The following is a 25,011-nucleotide window of genomic DNA, read 5'->3' on the forward strand; positions in this document are numbered from 1 at the left end:
TTATAGCAACCCATCAGCAGGAATATTGCCAAGAAACCAGTTTTTGAGCCAAAACATTATCTTTTACTAATCATAACCTAATGGGTTTTTTTTGCCTAAACCTAACCACAGAATGTAATGGGATGTGGTAGGACCCAATTGCAGCACAACGGAGCAGGTGAGTAGTTGGTACTGACCTTTATTTAATCTTTTGACAGGTTGAATGGAGCAAAGGTGAGTATAATCAGGTTGCAGGTAAGTAGGGACAGTTATCAGTTCAGGGGTGGAGCAGAGTTCGTAGTCAGACTACCACCTAACTATCACCTGTGAACGTGAAGCAGACTGGCAGGTGAATGTATCAGGTAAGTTGCAGAAACACTTACAGCAGAGAGCTTGTGGGATAAGCGGGGACTCCAGAGAGGGGCAGCCAGGGCTTGTGGTCAAGGAGGAAGCAGAGTTTCTGTAAGGCAGGCAGCGGAGCAGATGATTTCAGTAGGAACAGGTAGCAGGATCAACAAGGACAGGTGAGGAGTGGATGTACCATCAAAAAGATGCCGATCTCTCTCGACAGAGCTGAAGCAGTAAAACACTGCACAGCCACAGGCAGATGAGAACCAGGAAGTGCAAAACTCGTGGTTAGAGAAGGAAGGCTGTTAGGTTTACGGAGCAGAGACGAGGAGAGGTGGTCAGAGGTGAGCCGAGTCCAAACCAGGAGTAGAAGCAAAGACAATCTGGCAAAGAGTGAGTGGAGTGAAGCTGCTTAAATACTGGCTTGATTGGAGATGAAGAGCACCTGGGAGCACCAGGTGGAGGTGATGAGGCTGATGAGGGGGAGTGGCTGGGTGGAGAGAGAGGTGAGGGTGGAGTGAATGAAAAAAATCCCACAGCAGTAGGAGAGAGGCAGAGCAGACTGTGACACAGGATTGTTTAAACGTGAAGTTTCAACTAATCCACTACATGAAAATGTTCAAATGTAACTTATCTGTGATTGCAGTAATGTCAAGCCAACATTTTTTTCCTACATACACCTTAGTGTTCATCCCCCTGAGGCTTATTTATACCTAAACTTAATTGGCATATTTGGTGACCCTTAGTTTACAGTTTAATCAGACCCAACTGTTTAATTCTTAGTAAACACAAGTATCAACACAGCGTAAAAAACAAACACGTGTAACTTTCAAGATCCATTTATTTAAATTGATACAGTACTACAGAGGCATTGTGTTGAGTAGAAATACACCCGGATGGATGAATTAAGACATTTTACAGGATTTTAGGAGCTGTTATTGATTTCTTAAAAATACACGCTTTACCGCTATCTTCACAATGAGATGATGCCACTCTATTTCTGTCATATTTTTTCAGTGTGCAGCACGTTCTGAACACAACACACAGTCTAAAGCAGGCCAAAGCATGTACAGGGAGTATTCTGACAATTTAAATGGCTTGATCACCAATAAATACATGTATAAAAACACATTGATAATAATTTTTCATTATCAAAAAAAAAAAAAAGTTCATAAAAGATACCAAAGGCACGCAACTTAATCCACCTTGGCAGTCCAGGATCACCAAAACAAAAAACAAAACAGAACAAAACTGTGGCAAAAGCCATCAATAGTAATGAGACAAAAATAATACTTAAATAACATAATAATACTAATTTATTATTATTGTCATAACAATATCCAGTCAAGTTTTCCTATGATTAGACTTTCTGCTAACTAACAGATATGCACCATGTATTTCCAGTTTGGCAGAGTTTAAGTTTCATCTTCAGATTCTTTCCATTGCTTTAATTCCTTTTTCTCCTGCATTGTTTTGGACCTCTCCTGCTTTGGTAGAGGTGGAAAGGCAGTTTTCTTTTGGTCAGTTATTGATACATACAGATACATACAGATTCTTGCATGCTGTAGTATTCCAAAATAATTTATAAGAGGTGTTTTTGCCATTTGGAGGTTGTTAAAGGTCTTCTCTCCCAGACGTTTTGCAAAATGTGGGGAAACTGCACCAATTTCAGATCCGATTTTTCTGGGGAGAAATCCCAATACTTCGAGGAAGTATTTTCTGCCATAAGATAAAGCAATATAAAGTTTCTTACATTTTGGAAAATCAAAAACAGAAGCATAATAAAACAAAAATACTAACATAGTATAATTTTCTCACTGTAAATCCAGTTGACAATAAAATGCAATACAAAAGGCAATAAAATGCAATATAATACGCAATGGGGTCTTTCATTTGAACCAGTACCCAGGACCTTTCCTTCACACCAAAGGGACCACTGCAAACATTCAACATGTGATCTTTTTCCTTGGGGGTCATGGTTTTCCATCCACATCATTTGGTATTTTGGATGATGTCAGTCAACGTTCTCCCACTTTTTGCTGCTGTGGAAAAGTGTATAGCACTTTAAAGGTTGTGCACACACATCGACTGACCCTCAAGACAAGCTGTATCAACAGCCTCCAGCATCTCAAATAAAAACTGTAAAAGAAAACAGCCAGCACGGGGATGATTTCATTCACCGATGGGGATTCCCAAAAATCCAGAGGACTCCCATTAGTCCCTGACCTATCCATTCCCATGAATCATGCCAAAGCTTCATCACATCTTTGGTATTAAAAAAAAAAAAACACTTTCCATCTACTCTTTCTACTCACTTTCTTTACTTTCACTACTCTACATTACAATTCCTTTCAAAAAATAAACCCTTGACCTTTCCTGTGTTTTGCAGGAAAGTCCTTTCAAAGCATCACCCTTTCACACTCTTTTCTTCTTCCTCTAGCTATAAATCTCTACGCACCACTGCCTCTCGCTTACTCTCAAATGAAAACAATAGCTGGCTAATTGTGCTTGGTTGACATAATGGACTAGTATACACAGCTGGAGGGCTGAGCGCAGACCGCAGATCCCACCTGTGCTGAGTCGGGCTGATAGAGATCTCTAGCACCGACACGTCTCCAGCCTTTTGTCTGAGGAATTTGCTGTGTCATCAGCAGGCTAAGCAAACCACCTTACTTAGCTCTTTTGAGGAGCTTTGGGTGAAATATTAACTAGACTGACAACTAAAACCACCTTATGTGTCTTTGGTAAAAAAAAACCAAAAAAAAAACAAAGAAACAATGAATCTCACACTAAACAGCCTCTTTTATCAGGTAACCTAAAAAAAATGAAACAACCATAGTTAAGAGAGCCAGGCACATTCCAGGACTGTGAGATGGTGTCTGTGCAATCTCCCTTCACTAAATGCCCCACTAGGTGAGTCCCTCCAGACCTCTGGTGCTGCCAGCAAATCTGCGCTCAAGCAAACCACCTAAACTGCTGACAAACCAAACTCTGTGCTTAAACACTGACAAAGAACACAGAGGAGGTCTTTCTGAAGCGACATATCTGTGTGTGAGTCTACTTGTGGAAGGAGCTGTGGGGGGACGAGACACTTTGATCTCAACTGTCTGAGACTGACCTTTGACCCCCTAAACTATTAAAGCTAGTCAGCTGTGTGCTGAAGGCCCTGGGTCTCTCCACATTCACAAACATTAAAAAAAAGCACAACTGGTGACAGGTTGGCCTGGCTTTTTTCCTCCACTTTCAGGAAATGACATACATAATTTCTTTTTATTATGAATCAGAAAAGGCACTTCCTACATATTCCCTAGTATCATACACATATATAGGACATACGCTTTTATGAAGGTATATTTGCCTGCGTGTTTTACAAGCGCAGACACAGTTATATATGCCGGGTATATATATGTTTCTCATCACTGAGCAACATAATTATATATGTCAGTTCCCAGGACAGCCCAGTAACAGCCAGCGCCCACCAGTTTTGAACTAAAAGCTACAAAATATTAATAAATAATCAGCAATGTCAGTTATTATTGGAACAAGACCCTGGTTTGTTTGTTTTTTTTTTTTAAGGAAGTAAAGATCACAAAAACGTGTGCTCTGTGTGAGTTTTAAGGTGCTTTTGTAAACTCAAACTCAGAATGGGTGGTGTACAAGGAGAGCCAACCAGTTTCTGGTTGTGTGTTTGTGATTCTAACTTGCCTTCTTGCTGAATATGTAAACATGTTGAACACAGCAAAGTCTATGGGTGGGTCGAGAAAGCAGACTGGGTGGCATTCTCTTGTGCCAGCTCCTCTCTCTTGTTCACTAACTGAATTTCCTCTGGCCAGAGAAGTGCACCTAAGTGTGTACATCTGTGTGTGTATGCATGTGTGAAGACGTATCATTTCCATCAAGATTTCAGCCCCATTTGGAAAACCGCTACTTCCTAAAAGGTGTATCCCAGTAACACACTGGTCGTTAATGCCACCTACAGTGTTATACATCTGTACACACAAATACACACACACAGTCAGTTCCCTCTGCTTCCTCTCTCTCTGCCACCCATCTTTTAGGTGAGGTTGCTGCTGATGTCCAGGGCTTGCTGGTACACCTGAGTCATGTCCTCCAGGTCCCCCAGCAAGGAGAAGCTGCCATTGTCCCCTGGGGAGCCTTTCGTTTTGGGGCCACGGCTGAACTTGGGTCCCTGGAGCGGCGGGGCTGCCTGGAAGCCCTTGAAGTTGGCAAGCTGCAGCAGGTTTTCAGCCGAGACGCAGGCCCTGATGTTTGGGCGGAGGTTGTGGGTGGAGGGATGCCACTCGGCCCCGCTGAGGGAGCTGGGCGAAAGGGACAGCACAGAGCTGTCCTCCCCGACAATGCTGGAGGGCCGACTCTGACTGCGGGACAGACCGGAGTCGGTTGAGGGAGGAGGCTCGCCAAGGACTCCAGCCACCGCTGCTGCTGAGGGAGGCCCACTGTAGGTGGAGTACTTGCCGTTTCGCTTCAAGATGCCCTTTCTCCCCATCACTCTCTTTGGCGGTGAGGTGGCTAGCAGAGACATACTGGCACCCCCTAAGAGCTCGGAGGACTCGCTGCGTTCTGGCGAGGAGTAGTACCCTGATTCCCGCTGCTGGTTGTTCTTCAAGATGCCTTTCTTGGGTAGAGAAGGCACCATCTTAGCTGGTGAGCCTCCTCCCAGACTTGGCTCCTCTTCCTCCTGATCTGGGCTTGAGGCTTCCTCCCCCACGTCGGCTTGTTGAGGCAACGCCACTTGGCCCAATTCCACCTCATCCAGACTGGCAGACCTTTGCTCTTCAGCAACTCTGGTCTTCAGGATCCCCTTTGGTCTCTTCAGACCTGGCTTGTCCTCTGCTCCACAGTGGGTCTGTCCTGCCTCGACATTTTCCTTCTTGGACTTTTTGGGCCTCTGGCGCAGCATCTGGGGCATGGCTGCAGCCTTGGCTCCAGAACCACGTGGCTCAGTGCGGTTCTGCCAGTCGATGAAGCGGGCCAGCATGGGCGAGCCTCCGTGATCACGTTGGGTCTCGCAGTCACACACACTGTTTTTCCAGCCCCAGTTTACCCACCAGTGGTTTGCTATGTCCTCCACTGTGGCCCGGCGCTCAGGGTTCACCATCAGCATCCAGCGGATCAGTCCACGGGCATCTAGCAGCGAACACAACAGCAACAATCTGTAAGCCATCTCATACTGCACATCACATAAATATCTATTTGATAACATACACTGTTATTGGGTTGGGAAGTATATTGAAATTAGATTGAAATTGTGATTTTAGAATTGATATTAGGGATGGGAATCACAAGAGACTCTTCGATGTGATATTATCACGATATTTACATTATGATACAATATTAGTAATTTTAAATGTTCAGCAATATGCTGAGTATTGCAATAACATATGGTGCAATATATTGCAATATATGACCTTATTCCAACTTCAATTTATGTTATTATTATGTCCCCAAGTAAAACTTTAAAAAAGACCTGTTTTATCTAAAAAGATAAAGTTTCTGTGTCTCCATCTCACTTCAGTTATTTTTATTCCACCAAACTGTATCGAGTAGAATGACAAGAAATTGATTTTTTTCTCTTGCCTGATAGAGAATGTAATATTAATAGTTTATATTATGAAAAAAATGATACTTCGTATCCATGTATCAACACAGTATTGCCATGCAAAATATCGTGATACTATGCTGTAAGTTTTGTCTGTTGACCCCACTAGTTTTCTTAGATTTTGGATATCCCACTATTGTAAATGTTGTCTGCATTACCATAACGTGATATAATTTTCTCAATGTAGCAGACTCTTTCTGCTGCTCTATTATTTTCCTTTATCCCCTTAGTCATTATATCCACATTACTCATTGTATAAATATTTTGTGAAAGCGCCAATCGTCAACTCAACAATATCATCAAAATATTGAGGTATTTGGTTGAAAATATTGTGAAATTTTCTCCATATCAATCAGCTCTCTGTTATTACAAGTACTCAATGGAGACATGGAGTGTGAATATTAAAGGCTGTCTAAATTAAAAAATGCTTAAACTGGCCTTGCTGATGTGGTTTTTCAAAAAATAATGGAATAATTAAGGATGTAAAATGTGGTGATATAATTTTTCCAACATGCTACTTTTTTGTTTTTCACACAAGTGGCAATTATTCAATTTAGAGGCTTTTAAAAACAGTGATTTTACACCCTTAAAGTATTAGTCACTAAATATTTGATGTTATTTTTCTATTGTTCAATGTAAACCACAGTAATGCACCCTCAGTTAATTAACACAGTAACACATGGTACCGACAAAATTCACACCATGTTAGTGACTTCAGTTCTCAAAAATAAAAAACTCAAAAATAGCAATAAAAACAAACAGTTTTTCCAATTGCTATTTCGGTAGAGAAAATACATTTAAATGGCGTTTTTCACATTCCATTTCTTCCTTGAAAATGGCATTCCTAATTTGATTTTAGATTAATCAAAAATTAATATGTTAATGCGTAACAACAACTGAGTTGCATGCCAGGTTTGTGGTCCTGAGATATGGAGTTTCTTAGAAATGTCTGGACAAAAAGCATCATATGTAATGGATTATGCAGATTCGACTGTATGTGTTCACTCTGATTCATATTCCATTCATCAGTTTATAGGCAAACATCTCAAAAACTTTTGAGTATTTTCTGGAATTTACATAAAGAAGTGAGTCCTGCACAATTTATAGACAGAAAGACAGAGACAGGGGTCAACCGTTTCAGTTTCTGACAAATGGTGTACCTCACTGACTCTATCTTCATTCCTGCTGAACACAATTTACCAAGTATAGTTTATGCTATAGTTTTTTTAAAGGGCACTGGAATCAAGCATGTTTTTCTAGTGCAACAACAACAAAAAGTGGAAGAAATACAAACAGAGGTTCCAGCAGTACCTGAGGACTGAGTGGGCTCTTTGTACTCGCCGTTGCTAATCTGGCGAATGAGGTTTTTGTGGTCTCCCCCATCAAATGGCATGGTCCCATAGACCAGGGTATACAGCAGCACCCCCAGAGCCCAGCTGTCCACCTGGACAAAACAAAACAAAAAAAGGTTATAATTTAGTCCATTCTGTCTTACGCAGCACACACTCTGCCTATGAAATAAGGCATGTACATGTAGTACATGCAGCTGGCCAATAAAACAAAAAGCTGAGATATTTTAGACTGGTTGTTATGTAATGGAAATGCAGTTTCCCCGTCCTGTTTTGATTAGTGATTCATGGCATTAAAATGAATGTAGAATGAGCGCTGCTCAAATTCAGACCTGAGATGAGTTATACTCTTGTGTTTGACTTTAAGATGCACCACAATCACTTTTTCACGCAAACATCACAAGAACATCTCTGTTAAAGAGCTTGGGATGCTGCGGTGCTCCTCCAGTGTGTCTTTCATAGAAATATGACAAATGCGAGTAGTCTGGGAAATGGCTAGTTTCCACACAGATAAATCCTTCCCCCCCCCCTTAGTCTCTCTTGCTCTGTCAAGCAGAAGCAAGCACTTTCTGACCACCGACCTAATGCAATGCGGCTTTCTGAGTAAGCGGTTACATAAGATTGTGTGTCTGGGGCATGAGGAGGTGCATAGCCACGTGGGAAGTGGTGGAAGTGGAAGAGGGTAATGAGTCCAGCAGAGATGGCAGAGTCGTGATATCCTGGCCCCTGATGACTCGCTGGAGACAAGCTGCCTCTCAGTCATCAGCAGATGACTGGTCTTGCTGTGTGTCTGTGTGTATGTGAGAGTGTGACAAAGATGGACATGTGATGTGTGTGTTGACTGTGGTTAGGGGAGGATGAGACGTCCGGAGGAATGTGCTTCTGACGGCTGAAGCTTTGAGACACAGTCTAGGAAGAGGAAATCAGATAGGGTCTGTTAAGGAGCGAGTGTACTTCCTCTAAGGATCTGGACCCACATCAAGAACGTTTCTCTCTCCTGTTGCCATTGGTCGGTTCCCGAGGGCGAGACAGGGCATGCACTATTGTTTTGTTCTATTTTCGTTGCCTGTGTTTGCTGTAATTTGTGGCCTCACCCCAACCAGGGTTCTGTAATTTCGATTGCAATCGGATTGCTGTAGTTTTTAGCACTCTGGAGTAAATTATAGTGAATTACGCTAAATTGAACGGTTGGACTTGAATATCTAAAAATGCAAGTTTTTTCCCCTCTCTGTTGCTTTGTTTTATGTAACTGATGCAATTTCAGAGACGACGCCCTTCAGAGTGAGTCTGGAATTGCCAGATAAGTGGCTTTGGGGAGACATTTTCACTCTTTCTTTCACCAAAACTATTTGACTTTGACCATGAGCGTCTCTTTGAGGCTGCGAGGGCTCATTCCGATTCCATTAAGATGAAGAGAAAGTGAGGAAAAACTATCCTCCAGTTCCTCACTTCAAAGGAGCCAGACGTGGTAGGAAGGGGAGGACAAGGGAGGGATGCAGACAGTATCTGAGCTGACCCACTGCAGAGTTGCAAGAGAGACCTCCCTTTGACTGGAGACTAACAGTAATCCCATCAAAGCAGCAGAAAATAAAGCCTATCCACTTCTTTGTGTATGGCCTATGTGGTGATAATAATCACTAGTGAGATAACAAGGATGAAAGCTATATAAGGTGAGAAATCTGGGAGGTTCGTTTCGTAGCAAATTTAACAGCTAGGGAAGACAATGATGATGGATGGATGCATAAAAGGAAAACATGTCCAGGAAATTAAGTTTGCGCACAAACAACTGGGGTTTTAGTCATTGTCATTGTTTGGTTAAGTGGGCCTCACCTCTGGGCCACGGTAAGGTCTCCCATTGACGATTTCTGGTGAAGCGTAGAGCGGGCTGCCACAGAAGGTTTGCAGCAGCTTGTCCTTGTGGTAGAGGTTGGACAGCCCGAAATCAGCAATCTGTGGAAATAGAAGTATGTGTGGAATTTTACATCGACCATGTGATTGCTAATCCTTTACATAAAGATCAATTGAGGTGGGGTTAGGCGTGTCACAGTAACTACTTTTCTTAGACAATACGCCGTATTATAATTGAGATTAACAACATGACTGACATTTTGAGAACATTTTATGGCACTTTTATGATAGTTATATAATACCATAATAATGCAAGTACACCATGTCAAAGAGCAATGACTTTTTAATTCTTAAGAATATTCAGACATTGGAATATGACAAAAAATACTGAACAAGTGGCCGTATGTGAGAATGGAATTGGACATTGCACAGACTTTATCCTACCGGCTCCCTGGTAAAAAGTCTATGCAATGTCTGATTGAGTTTGTGTGTCAATAGAGCAGGTAACTGTCCATATAATTAACAACAAGCAGGTGTTGGAGTGGGTGTGTTGATGACATTTCGATCATGCCCAAGGTGAAAAAATGGAGGAAAACACATCAAAGGGAGAGGAAGAAATGTCATTTACACAAAGACGACAAAAAACAATGTCAAACTGGAGAGATTAAGTCAAAGCCAAAACCATCAGACATGTTAAGGGAAAAGCAGAGACTTGGTTGTGTATGACCAAACTACAATCCGGCTACAGGACCGTGGTGTTATCTACGACATGTTCTGCCACAAGTGCCACCCCTCGTCTGAATCAAACAGAATATTTCCAGTAGGTGGGAATAATTCTAACACAGTCTCCGGTATACTACACGTGTGGACAACAAACTCCAGAGTTCATATGAGAAAACTGCTATGAACAAGTTCAGCAAAGCTCAAGGAGACCCTCCACAATCCAGCCAGTGTGCTGCAGTCGGCTCCAGGAATGGCAGGCCTGAGAGTCGGATGCTGGTGGATTTAAGTTCACAACTGTGCGGACTGTCTTTAAAGTATTGTTTGATTTTTTATTTTCTGGACTCAGGCAAGTAGGCAGGGGTGAAGAGAAATAAATAGGGAGAATGGTTGGCAAAAATGTTAGTCACGTTCATCAAGGTCAAAAAAATGATCATGTCATGATCATGAAAGGTCATGTCAATATATCATAAGATAAACTGATAACATAATTATCGTGACAGGCCTAGGTGGGGTATTACAGTCTGGTGGGTAAAGGATCACAGATCAGGGGTGAACTCACCTTAATATTACAGTTTTCATCCAGTAGCACATTTTCCAGTTTCAGATCCCTGTGCACCACTCCATTCTGGAAGACAATAATAAAAAAAACAAACTCATGATTGATGTATCTATCGATGCATTATTCACGAGAGATGGAGCCAAGTCATAAACAGCGCATTGTATTAAGAGATGATTTACTCCGACAAAGCTAGCCTGCGGCTCCTGGGGGAAATCAAGGCAGCCTGTTGGTCTAGTACTCTTTAATTGGTCCTGTCCCTTCTGGGGTCTTTATGCTGACATCTGCTATAATTTTCTTCTTAAATTGACTCACATGTGTCACATAAACATGAGCCTGTAATTACCACATTGTATGAATGATGTTCTCACAGCATCTTGGGATTAAAAAACAACTATGCTGTTAATGCTTGGGTTTTAAAAAAAAAACACCCTGGAATTAACATGTGGTATGCAGGCAGACAGACAGACAGAGCCCAGATCAGATGCGGAGGAGTGACATCACCCGTCACTCCACCCCCTGGGGTTACGCTCTGCGTGGCATCTCCTATTGGTTATTGCCTGGCAGGGAGCTCGTGTTCACATGATCCTGATTGGTGGATACAAGGAAGAAATGGTTGTTTGCTTGTTGTGTCAGTGACTAACACCACCCCACCCGGTGGGAGGTTGTGCTTGGTGGTGATGACTCATCATTCATGGCTGTCTGGGACTCTCCTATCTGAGGACGATGACATCATCCCTATCTCCAGCTGGGGAGAGGATGACATGAGGGGAGCCCAGTCCAAACAAGCGCTGGGACCTTGGGGTTTTAAAGGGAGTAAGCGAGGTGTGGAAAAGGGGGTTGACATGTCATGGGTGTGGCTGGAGCTAAATCTCTAGGGAAAAGCTTTGGGGGTATCTCGGGACATCCATCAGTGTGTCAACAGATGAGGACCGAATTAATGCAGGAACTGTTTGGTGCACTGTAATCGGAGTGTAAGCCTGAATTAAACTGGCCTGTGTTCCATCTTCGCTCAGAAACAAATGACTCCCTTATACCAGCGCCAAGAAAACCATACTGTGTAGGGCCCGCAGATTAGCTGGATATATGGATGACTGTATGAGGTGCATGGTTAATGTTACAATAAGCATGCTGAGGCCTCGAAAACAAAATCTGGATGCATGTCAGAGAGGCAAAGAGAGATTTAAAAGGACAGTTCTGATTTTTTAGGGTTGTATTGGGAACCTATCCATACTCAGTGTATTACCTACAGTAGATGATGGACTGCACACCCCCAGTTTGGAGAAGCAGGCTGCAGTCTGGCAGCTAAGCAATGTACTGGTGTGGATGGATTCAGCAACAAAACATATTTTAACCCTTTGAAACCTGAGCAAATGGCTTGATGTCTTTCGAAAACACGGAAAGAAGGCAACTACTTAACTGGAAATGTCTCAAAAATCAGCAAAGAATTAATAAAAACTACAAGATTACCTAATTAGCAAAAAAGAAAAGAAAAAGACTAAATACATAAATTAAAAAAAACAGTAAATTACATGACAAAAAGTGGCAATAATATATATATATATATATGTAGTTTTTATATACTGTATACTATAATATACTGTCTGAGCATAAGTACCCCATACAAACTCACTTCAAAAATCTAAACTATCCCTTTAAGGTGAGCAGGAAAATTATTTTTTTCTTTCTCTATGTATGCTGAAGTATGGGTTTTCTCACCTTGTGGCAGTGGTGCACGGCGGAGACTATCTGTCTGAAGAAGTGTCGCGTCTCCCGCTCGCTCAGGCGCCGGCGCTCGCTGATGTAGTCATACAGCTCACCCTTGCTGGCGTACTCCATCACGATCACGATCTTGTCTTTGTTCTCAAACACTGAGAAATGATAAGAAAACAATCGCAGTCCATTAATATCTACTCTCAGGAAAACACATCTATATTAATGACGAGAGCAGTAGGGGAACAGCTTAAAAAGTCAATCCAGGTTCATTCGATCATCTTAAAATCACAAATGTGATTTTGACATTGTTATGTAAAGAGCAGAGTAAACCAGATAGCCCCCCCCCTTTTAGTTTTGCAGCATGAATTCCAGTTGAGCACATTACATCGCTACATTTCTCCCAGGGTTACATCACCCAAACCCCACCTCATGTGTCTGGCTCCTTCACAACATTGCAGGGAGAGGCTGTTAACTCAATCAGAGCCCACTCCTCAGAGACCAGAGCAGAGCAGCAAAAACAGAGAGAAAGCAGGAATCAACTCAAGGAGAGAAAGAGTTAGCTTTGCAGACGGAGGGTACACTGTAGGGTCAAGCGATGCCCTTGACACATCACACTTCAACTTCACGTGATGTCGACACATTTCACAACTCACTCCCACATTCTCCACCTCCATACTGAGTGCCCATCTCATATAAATTATTGAACAGCAGTGCAGTGACGTGGTGCAACTTCCCCTTCAGAAAAGTAATGCAATACCCAACATGGGTAAGAGCATCCCTTTTTTTTAAGAGTATAACTAAAACTCAACTGTCTCATGTATTTCTGTATATGAATAATAATGGAAACCAAGTAATATTTATGCCACTTTTTCTTCTGTCTTCTGTTCTGGAAAAAAATGCTAGATAATTAATCAATCATCTCATTTTTGGAGGAGAAAAAAAAACCTGATTAAAATGTTTGGTTTCTTGGTGGCTTTTTGTACATTAAAAGGGAACACCACCTAAATAAAGAATTCCAATATGTTATTTCAATGGTCAACCAAAGTTCAACCAGTATTCGAGAATATGAGCTACTCTCTCTCACTCAAAGCTAGAAACCAGAGAAGAAACCCTACAATCCATTGTTCTCGCAAAGTACAAACTTGGGCAACATCCAAGCTGAAGTTTACCAACAAAAACACACCATATTTGATTTTTCTTTATGCTATTGGTTGTGTTTTGGTCAGCACCCGCTTACACGATTTTGAGCTGTTGTACATTATTTTAATGAGCAAAGATAAGCAAGACAATTGTCTTATTTTATACGCCATTTCTCTTAGCAGATGGTGCTGAGGTAACTGATGAGTCCTCTGTAGAGGCTTGCATAGCGTAGACCTGTCAAACAAACATCAATTTAATGTGGGCGCCCACGTTTTCCTGAGCAGATCCACTGGGATGCATTTAGATTGGAAGTTGTGAATATCTGTTCAGAATTATTGATTTCAGTCTTGTAATCGACTGCAGCATAGTGTCAAACTTGAGAAATTAAGTCTGGAGCTGCTGCATAGACAGTGAATGGGAGCTGGATTGTGTGGAACCACACTGTCTTATTTTTTATACCCAAATTAGCTTTACTCTGTTTTAGTGTTCTATGTCATGACAAAGAAAATGTATCCATATACCCAGAACATTTCCCTTGGGCACTCTGAGTTTCATCTTTTAGCTCAACACTTTACACTTGATAACATCATATATTTGACTTTTAGCACTCTAGTTTTCAAATTTTAGAGAGAGTTTTTAAAGTTGACTTTTATTTTAGACTGTCTTAGACCACAGGAAAACATGTATGAATTTTAAAAATGGGCATACTTCCCCTTTAACTGACAATATCACGTGAACAGTGACTTGTTTCACATCTGGTGACCGGAGAAAGTTAATGTTATTACAGTTGTACTGCTGTAATGCATTCCTATCCAACTGCAGTCACCAAACATATCATTCTGTGTCAGTATTTAGCCTTCTGGTGTATACTTTCAACTTGGCAACATACCTCCCTCCCAGCTAGCGCCTTGGCATGAAGGGAATGAAAATGGTTAGGGAGGGAGAGAAGGAGAGAGAGAAAGAGCGAGGGAGTACTGAGGAGATGACAACAACACAGTCAGCCATGTTGCTCGGTATTGTGTGGGTTGATTTTCCCACACAGCAGGGTCACCGGGGGTGAGGGCCTCTGCTTTCTGCACCCTTGAGTGAGCACCTTCATAGTTTGTCACACTACTTTCCTCACCCCCCTCCCAGGGTCTTTTTAAAGATATAATCCTCTACAAAAACACACAGTTGCTGAGTGATGGTAATGCTCCCTGATTGCGACTGTCTGGCTGCTCGGGAAGTAACAGAGGGGACGTAAGCCAAGCACCCAGGAGGGCAGGACAGATCCAGCCCTCTGATTGGTGGACAGAGTGGTGACCTGGGGTGGCATTTGTGGTGATCTGTGGTGGGGCTGTGCTTGGAGAGCCAATTCTCAGCTTGCACTCCCATTTACCTTTGACCACCGGTGGTGAAGTAATTACCTGGCTTACATAACTTTGTCTGTTTGGGCACGGTGGGTACGCCGGCCGCCACTACAGCCTGTCACTCACCAGGCTTTGTTCACAGGTCAGACCTTCACATCTGACTAATTAGCACCATTTGTCCTATTGCCTGCGACGATGACTGACAATTTTGCAATGTGCAAGCTTGAGGCAAAAACAGTATGATTACAATGTGTTATACAGAAGAGTGGTGGAGCACTCTTGATGCAGACAATGAATAAGCAAGCACTGGAAACTTTACACTCTTTGATTTTTAGTGTTTTTTTATGCGGATTACCTCAACAGGTTATTTATTGAATTTATTATTTACTGAACTAAGCTGCCATAACAAAAGACCTTCAGCGTTTAAAATAGGCTTACATCACCTTTAGGGAATGCTGTACAATGAATGCAGTAAAAATTGTGGTTCTTCCCTCACAGCAGGGCGAATGGTTTCATACAAGTTAGATGAGGAGATTGATACCACTCTCATGTCTGTATGGTAAAGCCAGTTAGGTTAGTTAAGCCTTAAGACTGGAAAAAAACTAACTTGGCTGTGTCCCAAGGAAACAAAATCTGTCTAGCAACACTTCTAAAACCCATTAATTAACATATTTTATGTTGTTTGGTTAATCTCTACAAAACATGCAAAAATGACAGTTAGTCTGAGTATTTTTTGCCTGGGGGCATGGACTCTAAATAAATCCCAAAGTTCGGCTGAGCTTACAGCTGCAGGCTGTAGCATCCTATTCACTGTACATGAGAGTGGTATTGATTAGGCTTGGGTGGTATCACAGTGTTATGGTATACCAGGGTATTTAGAAATCCTGACAGTATAATTTCACTCCTCTTTCTATTAAACTGATACAGATATGCTGTATTTAGGCAATGTAGTGCACAGCATGTGCACCAGAGGTCAGTCTCTGCTGGTGACACAGGCAGCTGAGCTGAGAAAGATGGCAATATGAATGGTGGGGATAATGTTACAGGACACGTAAAAAGCCATCAGGCAACATCAGATAGAGCATCAGGAAAAAAACAGGATGTTTTCTAACTGCAAATTAGGGGTTTATTCCGACCAATTTTGGTGATTAGTGGAACAGTGCATAGACTAGCTTTAGATGAAGTCTTGATCTTGAAGTCTTTTATGGTGAGTGAACAAGGCAATTAGGCTAATCTCACTGTAGTATTTATTTTTTTCTTATTAATAAGAAAAAAAAGGTGTAAGAATTTAAGAATGTACTGTGATATGCGGTATACCCCAGTAAAATGTCAGAAAGATAAAAAGGGATAAAAAAAGATACTACTACTAATACTTTTGCCTCTTGTAAAGAAAGCAATTAAGTGTACATAACTGTGAATACTATTCAATCTAAATCCTGAACCTTAACAGCATCAGTCACTACACACACTTGCTACTTACATTTCAGTGAGCAACATGGATAAATATTTGCATTCACAGCATTCTTTGGGGTTGACTGTTTGTTTTAAAAGGTGGGCACTAGGGTACCAAGTTATGCCTAAAGGTACGAAAAACAAAATCCGCTTTTAAATACCTCTCACAGCATGCTGATGGATGCAGAATGTGAGGGAGTGGTAAAAAATCAATCCCCGCACACACATCTGGTTCAGCTTTGCTTCACACAAGGCAGTTAGCAGTGGTTGTTGAATAGGGTGTTGCCGGATACACAGATCTCGGGGCCTCCTATATCTCTACAGTGAGGCTGGGCGGAGGCCAGGCCACAACAGTAAACGCTGGGTTTGAGGAGAAACACCAAAGGGCCAGAGCAACGAGTCTGGTCGAGTTTGTTGGTGAAGTAGTGTGCTTATAAAGAGAGGCGGCGCACATAGGAACACCATACAGCCTCCTTTGAGTTTATAAAGCTGGTTGTTCTTTTAATCATTCTCATACATAACACTTAAGACTTGGGAGCACTTTAGCCCTCCAGCTGACTGCTGGCACGTTCCCATGACAAATAGTGATGTTTGTCACATATTCACGTTGCTGATAACGACATAGGGACTTTGACACTGAACAAAGGACAGTGGGCAAGCCAGTTTGGGCAGTGGCACACAACCGGCTGCCATTGTGTCAGGGCAGCTATCCTGAAAAGGGCATTGAAACTGTTGCTTTGTTGACACGGGCATAAAAATAGTCACGAGTCACAAATCATATGAAACCGAATCACACTGCAGCGCCTTGTGACTTCAATTGCCTGCACATAGGCCCAGACTACATTATAAGTGATGATTTATTTTGAGCAATATGTTGAAAGAATTCAATGGGAATTGTTCAACCTTTACACTCCCCATTAATTCTAATCTGTTTTCTTCCAGTAAGGTCATTCAAATAGACTCATATCAAATAAAAGGGGGGCCGTTTAAGCCTGACTTGAACGGCTTTGATATTTAGAGAGTTGCTTCCTGGGGTAGATATATTGATGTTGCTCCAGGGAAGGCTTAAGGTCTTTCCTCCCTCCTCATAGTGCTGGACCAGAGTCAGACAGGGTGCAGGCCTGGGTGACTAAAGGTCAATTCAGTGTCTCTCTAGATATACACATTTGTGCACACAGGCTCACACATAGACACAAACATACAAGGACTAATGCATGTGCAAACACACACACATACACAAGTACAGTCTGGTTCCCAGCTGCTGTTCTCTCTAAGCATCAGCAGATGTCTGGCCCTGAGATCAAGACCAGAAAAGACAAGAGATGAGACCTCTTAGATGTGGGAGAGGCAATCCCTTAGAATACCACCGTTCTTACACACACAAACTTTCACCGCACACACACGTGCACGCACACATTCAGAGCGATCCAGACGCACACCGTCAGAGCCATCCAGACTTTTACTGGCCCAGGCAGCCAGACGGAGCAGATGAGATGAATAACATCCCAGAGCTGTAGTCCAGGTCTTATTATGACATCTGCATGTCATAACATGACAATCCTGCAGCTTGGCCACAAGTACTGAATGAACTGAGGGAGATGGGGGGGGGGGTTGGACATGTGTGTTTTTGTTTATGCGCGTTCAAGGCAAATGAGTGTGTATGATTCGTCGCATATGTCTGTGTGTATTTCCAGACATGTAGCAAACTCTCACCTTCATATATAGAGATGATGTGTGGGTGGCGGAGGGATGACATGATCTCAATCTCTCGGCGGATGTGAACCATGTCCTGCTCGTCCTTGATCTTCTCCTTCCGAATTGATTTGATAGCCACCTGGAAACAGAGCACACAGGACACTTTGATCAGCTGACTTATCACAACATGAAATTTTAATTTCACAGTGACAGACAGCTTGGGCACAACACATTTACTATTTTTTCCCACTTAAACTGATTACATAAAAATGTTGATTTAATTTGAAACGTTAAAATAAGACTGAAGCACGTTCTTTGTCTTATCAGTGAACTTTAAATTGTGCATGCAGAGTCCATACTGCACACCATGTGACATCTGTCTGTCTCGGTAAAAACATGTGAGCCAACTCAGTATGCATTGCTACATATCTTTCCCTAATAAACTCTGTGTACTTCATCAGCCTCCTTCTCCTCCCCTCTCAGGGGTCTCTGTGGAACACCCTTCAACCTCCTCGCCAGGCTTTGCTGTTAGAACAGCCTGATGAGTCAACCAAGAAGGAGGTGTCATCTTAGTCACACTGTGTAATTTCCTTAGCCTCTTTTCTGTATGAAGCAAAATGAAGGTGAAAAACAACCTGAAATATGATGCCCTAATAGAGGCTTGCTCTGTGGTCTTTCAGGGCCTGGGCCTACATTTAACCAGGTATTAGTCAGTGTTTGGGCTGGGTCACTCATCTGGACCCCATAAGCATCTCTAAAAGCCTGGATACAGCAGACCAAGATCAAAGAACTTGTAGGCAAAAAAGGTCAACTGCTGCGTTGTCTCGTGGCTGGTGTCTTGGCCAAAAAGTTGCACTTGAACACGTTGCAAAGACTACAGCCAACGGCCAACTAGCCAGATGATCTGCGCCTGCATGGAGGTGAAAATAACTCTCCATATCAGCAGCTGTTTGTTTTCTCATCTCACTTCTGTTTTACTTCTCATTCACATAATTAACTGGACAATAAGAGGGATTTTAATCACAGATGGACTGCTGAATTGGCTAAAAAAGAGTCTCAAAGAGCGGCCTGGTGGCAACAGCATGCGTCAGATGCTCACAAACGGCTCCACATTGACCAATGGCCGAGCATTGGCTTGGTGTGTTGTGGCCCTGACAGAGAGACAGGACGCCAGATTCACATGGTGAAATACTGTGTTTCCATAGCAACCCTCTCACTGGGAGCAGCTAGGGACATCAAGTATCATGAAAAAGAGGTAAGTGAGGTGTTAAATGTTCATGGACTCTGGAGGAAGGCAGGGAGGCATGGAGGTCAGAGTGCTCCTCCATAAATCATATGTCAGTATTACACAGCCGCGTTTCCTCCCCTGTCAGATAGTCCTTGAAGAGACACTACATCACTATCCAGCCTCTTATTTTTTTAGTCATTCTGATTAACAGCAGTTAATGGCCTACTTTTTAAATAGCCTGAAAAGCTGGCCTGCTGGGAGTTTTATGGAGGAATCAGGAGAATGGGCCGGGATTGAGGAAGTGATTCAGTCTACTTGCATTTCAAATGGGCCTGCTACAGGAGGTTTAGCAGTCAACAAGTACACTTGATTTGACAATTTTTCACTGTCATAGCAATGCCACGGGGGTTAAGAGTCCACCGCAACTGTACGCATTCAAACCTCCAGCCTATGTACTCTTTAAATGAGAGGTTAGTGGCCTTTTCCAAATAAACCAATCGAGAGCACACAGTCTAGCACATGTCACTATAATTGTAGCCTAAACATTCTGGATCGAGTCCTGGTTCACTTTGATCAGGCCTCTATAGAGTCTGTTTCGCTCTGAATTCTGTTAGTTTAAACTTTTGTCCTCTACTAGCTAAGCAGTAGTATTCTGAGGAGCCCAGCTTTATTCCATTCAGCACAAACCACAGGCAGTAGCGAGTGCCAAGCTAATTACCGTGTACATCAATAAAAATAACCCCAAACCGGAATGGTTCCCTTCCAGAGCGTGCCTTGATTACATAGAATTTAAAGAAATGATACTGTAATAAACAAGACGGGGTCCAGGGGGTCCACATGCTGTGCTTGTAATTGGTCAGAGTTGTTAGTGTCTTAACACTGATGTTTTCCTTTACCTCATCCGACTCATCAACATTTTATCCCCAAAACAAGTAACATTTTTGACTTTAGAGTCACCTTCCTGGATTTAATGTAGTAATTAATTCAGGAATTCATTAATTTAAGGCAGCAACTGAGAAATGACCTCCAAAGGCAAGTTAACTTTAACTGCTGCCTTAAACCAAATGACCTTCTCTCAAAAAGAGGCATGTAATCAATCTTTAACAGCCACGATCTTCATTCCACACTGTAAGTTAACTCATTGAACGAGCCAGCTCTCCCACACCGGGCTTGAGGCAAAGCCAGGTATCTCTTGTGTATCTCCTCATGTTCCCCTGCCCTGACCCCGATGTGGATCATTAAACAGGACTGCAGATCAGCCACTTGCCAGCTGGCCGGGCTGGCTGACACAACTACGCTTGTCCTTAAGTGGATCCCTATTACTGTCACTCACAGTAAACAGGCGCTGCACTGCTGCCCACGACCGCCCCTGCCAGGTATGGGGCCGGCCTTGTCTGGGACCCCCCCTCACCCACCCTCTTGTCTGCTGTTTGAAGTGAAAGTCCATGTTTCGCTTCACTAGAGCCTAACATCTTCCTGCGCTTTCTCAGGCCATTAAAATAGATGAAGTATTCATCACAAGCTCACTCTTCTCTGCGTTTTCCAACGACCATGATCATCTGTCGTGTTGAATGTGTGTGTGTGTGTGTGTGTGTGTGTGTGTGTGTGTGTGTGTGTGAGTCAGAGTTAGAGGGGGATAAAGAGAGAATGAGTGGGAGGAAGAAGCCTGTCACTTTTCCAGAGAACTATATTCTCCTAACACAGCCAGGGATCATAATACCTCATCAGCGGCACCACATATAGCAGAGGAATGTCAGTGTTTTCCCCTCTCGCGTACCTCTCCAGTGAATCCATTGTTGGGGAATGATGTAATCTGGTGCTTTAAGATCATATTAATATGACTCTCTAACCCCTCTCTTGTTATGGTGGTGGGCTTCCCTGTGTTTCTGTGCTAACTGCCCACCCCCCTCCTGTCTGTGATGGATCCCCCATACAGGATATTAACCTTCCCCTTCAATCTCATTTCCTGCTGTGGATGGCCTTTCATGTGTCACTGCCCATTTTAGGCCTGGCTGTCACCACAACCTTTTCACTATCTACATGGCAAACATTAAGACACACACGGTCTCTTTCTACACAAACATGAAACAAATCTTCGAGAGGCTTGTGCACACATATCTGCACTATGATCCCTATGATCAATTGCACTCCATATAATGTTGGGTTTCTACTGAGCTGCCAAGCACTCCAACATATGGCTTTGCAGATTAAAGCAGACAGTCACTCAGTTCCACTTTCGCTGACACACTGAATGTGCCCACATATAATCAATCTCCCTCAAGTGCCTTCAGCTCATTCCACACATGTGGACACAAACAGTCGCACACAAAGATCTTTGTCAGTCTGTCTCCTCACTTACTCCCCTCTGCTCCTCTCATTTGGTTCATGGGATAAACCAGGAAAAGGTACAGGGATTACATAACAGTCAACACATGGCTGCATCTGCCATATGAACACAAGGGACTAACTTTGAGTCAGAGGTCAAGTAAACTTTGGCAATGCAGTGCCAGACACACGTGGCCTGTGAGGTGGCGAGCAGTCGTGCTCTGTCTGTTCTCTGCTGGTGGAGAGGCGTTGATTCTCAAAGGACTTCCCTAAGATATACAAACTCCCACGTGAAACACAGTGGTTCAAGGAAGTCCTATACTTTACTGAGATGCTATTTAAAGTCTGAGTGCTATGCTCGGGACGTTGCAGGAGATTACAAGAGAAAGGAAGGCACTAGGCTACTGAGCTTTGACCTACAAAGAATTATTTGTGTACTGACAGGTGTTTCTATTATGTCAAACCCATTTATATCTGCAAGGGAAGGCAAAATAGCAGAAACACCTCACTGTGAAGTGCCGTACGGCTCAATAGCACTACAAACTAGGTCCCCCAAACACAGCTGAATCAACATCTTTCTAAAACATTTTTGACAAAAACAAATGTTCGTTTTTGACAAAAAACATCATGGAGACTGGATTTGTTGCAAAACAGTTGTATTAGACAGCATTAGTTTTAGCTAGCTGTCTTTAAAGAACTGGCAGCCGAGTTTAGGTGCACTTCATGGGGGGATAACTAGATGGGCCAATCGGACACAGGCCCAGGGGCCCAAAGAGTACGGGGTACAAAATGACCAAAAGGAGGCAAAAAAATACCTTAAAGAAACATAAAACGACCAAAAAGTAAATAAAAGAGACCCAAAATGACTATAACAAGACACAAACCCACAAAAAGATGCATTATAACTACAGAGACGCAAGACAACAACCCCAAAAGAGTCTAAACAACTATAAAGTTTTTCTGTAGGAGAGACTGGGGGCCCTTTTGCATGTGTGTGCCCAGGGGCCTTTAGTCTGATAATCCAACCCTGGTGTACTTTTGTACTTTCTTGAAGATTTTTGGTTAGGAGTTGTAATTTCAAAACATCTGTACCAACAGGCTGCGCTTTAGAGCATTGTTTTAAAAACACTGCAAATGTAGAACGTTGTGTGATTGTCAAATACAGTTACTCGTTCAAACCGTCAATTTCAGAATAAAAAGAAAGTTTTCAGTAATACTCCAAAGACAAACATTTGAGCTTGTTTCTAGGGAAATAATATCTCAACCTGACTCATGTCAGATTCATTTATTTGGATTCTTCCAGTAAATATGCATTGTGAAATTTTACAATGCAAGTGAAAGTAAATTACTCACATTACACTTGCAGCCATGGTAATAATAAACAGGGAAAATATACTGAAGAGAGGAGCCAAGGAGCCAAGTGGGACAGGCCTAGAGAGAGTACCGGAGGGTTTATAGTCTTCCTATCAAGCATGCATGCATTTGCCAGGAGCTATGAAACTGTTGGGGGACATTGTTGACCTATACTAAGTTTACCCCTGGCATTCACAGGGCATGGAAAGTTCCTCATGGCCTGCCAGAATGGGCACAGGGGTCAGATTTTGCCACAGGAGGAAATATTTGCTGGTCTACAACAGCAGATGGTGAGTTTACTCTGGCAGACAGCCAAATAACTTTTTATTATTATAAAGAAACAGAAAGTGTTGGACTGACCCATGCAAACACACCCACACAACACAATAAAAACAAAACCGAAAGCATATGTGTCTAAAACATGAGTGAGCCCTAGTAGTATCTCTGGGGGACAGTTAGCTGTTTTCCATGATGCTTTTACTGGGATCGCTAGAGTCACATCAGTCACTCAGTAGCCGGATTTGCACTTTGGCATCCGGTCATGAGGCCCCACATTGGACAGGCGTGTGCAGCCACAACTCCCTGGCCCCATGGGCCCTTTTGAGTATGAGGGGAATTCCCAGGAGGGAGGACATGCACACGCCTATGAGAGCAACAAGGCACTTATTTTAGGACTAATGTTGTTTGTGTGGCTACTACAGATGTATGCATGTATAACAAGCGTCTGGCCCCACAAAAAGCTCGGGGCCACTCATATTACACAGCATTTGGCAATTTTTATCTTTATACCTGTGCTGGGCACTTTTTAACTATTGTAGTTTATATATTTTTTGTTTTTAGGGTTGTTTTTCTAAAAGTGAGGATGTTTTTGCTGTTTATTGTTGTTATTTATTTGTATATTTTGCACCTGCTAGCTCTAAAAAAACGCTTTCATTCCGCTTTGCATATAGCGAAATGGTAATAAAGTTGAATTAAACTGAATTTGAATCGAATTGAATCATGACAGATGTTTACACATGTTTAAGTGGCTCACCTCTCTGCCGGAGTGTCGCTCAATGGCCTTCTTGACTTTGCCATAGGTGCCTCTTCCCAGCGTCTCCAGCAGCTCGTAGCGGTGTTTCAGGTTATGCTTGTGGTGGTGTTTCTTCACGCCCGAGTTTCTCCGTCCATCACTGCTTGCCGGGGTCCCCTCGGGTGAGTTGCCGGCAGGTAGGGATGGAGCTGGGGGTGGGGGTGGAGCTGGAGGGGAGAGGTCACCCCCCGCCGGTTTGCCCGCTGAACTTTGGCCTCTCTGGGCTTCGGGACGGGTTGCACCCCGGTGGGGCGATAAATAAACGGTTTCCATCTCACTAGGGAAGTGTTTAAACAACCTTCCCACTGTTAAATATCTCAAACTAACTACCTAAAATAAATTGATAATATAATACTTATAGGTCTAATAATAGTAATAATAAATAAATAAATTACAAGGAACAATGCGTAGCCTACTAGTCATATCATTACATGTGGAAACTAACATTTCCAGATTGTCTTGTTTGATCAATTGGCTTTGATCAAAGAGAACAGAGATTACTCCTCCTACCTATTCATGTTATTATCGCTATATAATCAATCTAATAATGGATTAAGCACAAAAGGACGTTATCGGTCCATAATTACCTAATACGTAGTCCTGTATCATTGGATAAAAAAATTAATTCTAGTGCCAATATGTTATAATTATGTATTCAGATTCCGACAGCAGGCAGCATGCCGGAAGCCGAGCACACGTTGGCTTTAAAGATGATATATTGGCTATAATGTATATGCAAGCTCTATCCCAATAAAAGAAAATAAATCAATTGGTCTGATCTCCTCACTCCTCAATGCATGATCTAGCTGTGGTTAAATCGTTCACCTTATCTGTCCTAAACGCTGCCAACATCACCGACTCACATCTAAAAGGCGAGAAAGCTGCGACGAAACCGGCGTTTTGGATGAAGATGACCCTCATTTTGTCCACGGCCCAGGTACAGCTCCTCATTCATCTGGACTCTGTCTATTGTGCGGCTGCATGCTCCGTGCAGTGGTCGACGGTAGTAGAGGTGCGCTGTGATCGGACACTATCTCGAGCTGAGACGTTGTGGATATTGCCATGGTCGTTTTGCTGCTCCCCTTTCTTCTTCTTCGTGTGCCCTTCTTCTTGTTTCTCCCCTTTCTCTCTCTATCTTCAACGTGAGAGGCTGTGAATAAGACTTGCGAGAGGATCCGAGACCGGAGGCGGGGTTTACGCAGACCTCCTCCTTCTTCCCTGTCTTCTCTCTTCCCTTCCCTCTTTGTGCTCTCTTCTC

The 25,011-nt window shown here is 42.7% G+C and overlaps 1 protein-coding gene across 1 annotated transcript; it reads right to left on the bottom strand.

The window, feature by feature from the left end:
• Window positions 1-1,150: 1,150 nt before the first annotated feature.
• nuak1b (NUAK family, SNF1-like kinase, 1b) lies at window positions 1,151-25,011 on the bottom strand. Its single transcript, XM_042496312.2, has 7 exons — window positions 23,715-25,011; window positions 17,794-17,914; window positions 12,143-12,294; window positions 10,427-10,492; window positions 9,127-9,246; window positions 7,259-7,391; window positions 1,151-5,475 (listed from the first exon to the last, which is right to left on the bottom strand). Exons 1-7 carry the CDS (start codon window positions 24,024-24,026, stop codon window positions 4,382-4,384), a joined length of 1,998 nt encoding a protein of 665 aa, XP_042352246.2. The 5' UTR covers window positions 24,027-25,011; the 3' UTR covers window positions 1,151-4,381.

The sequence above is a fragment of the Plectropomus leopardus genome, chromosome 7, assembly GCF_026936395.1.
Source record: "Plectropomus leopardus strain MGB_pleo_1.0 chromosome 7, ASM2693639v1, whole genome shotgun sequence".
NCBI classification, from domain to species: Eukaryota; Metazoa; Chordata; class Actinopteri; order Perciformes; family Serranidae; genus Plectropomus; species Plectropomus leopardus.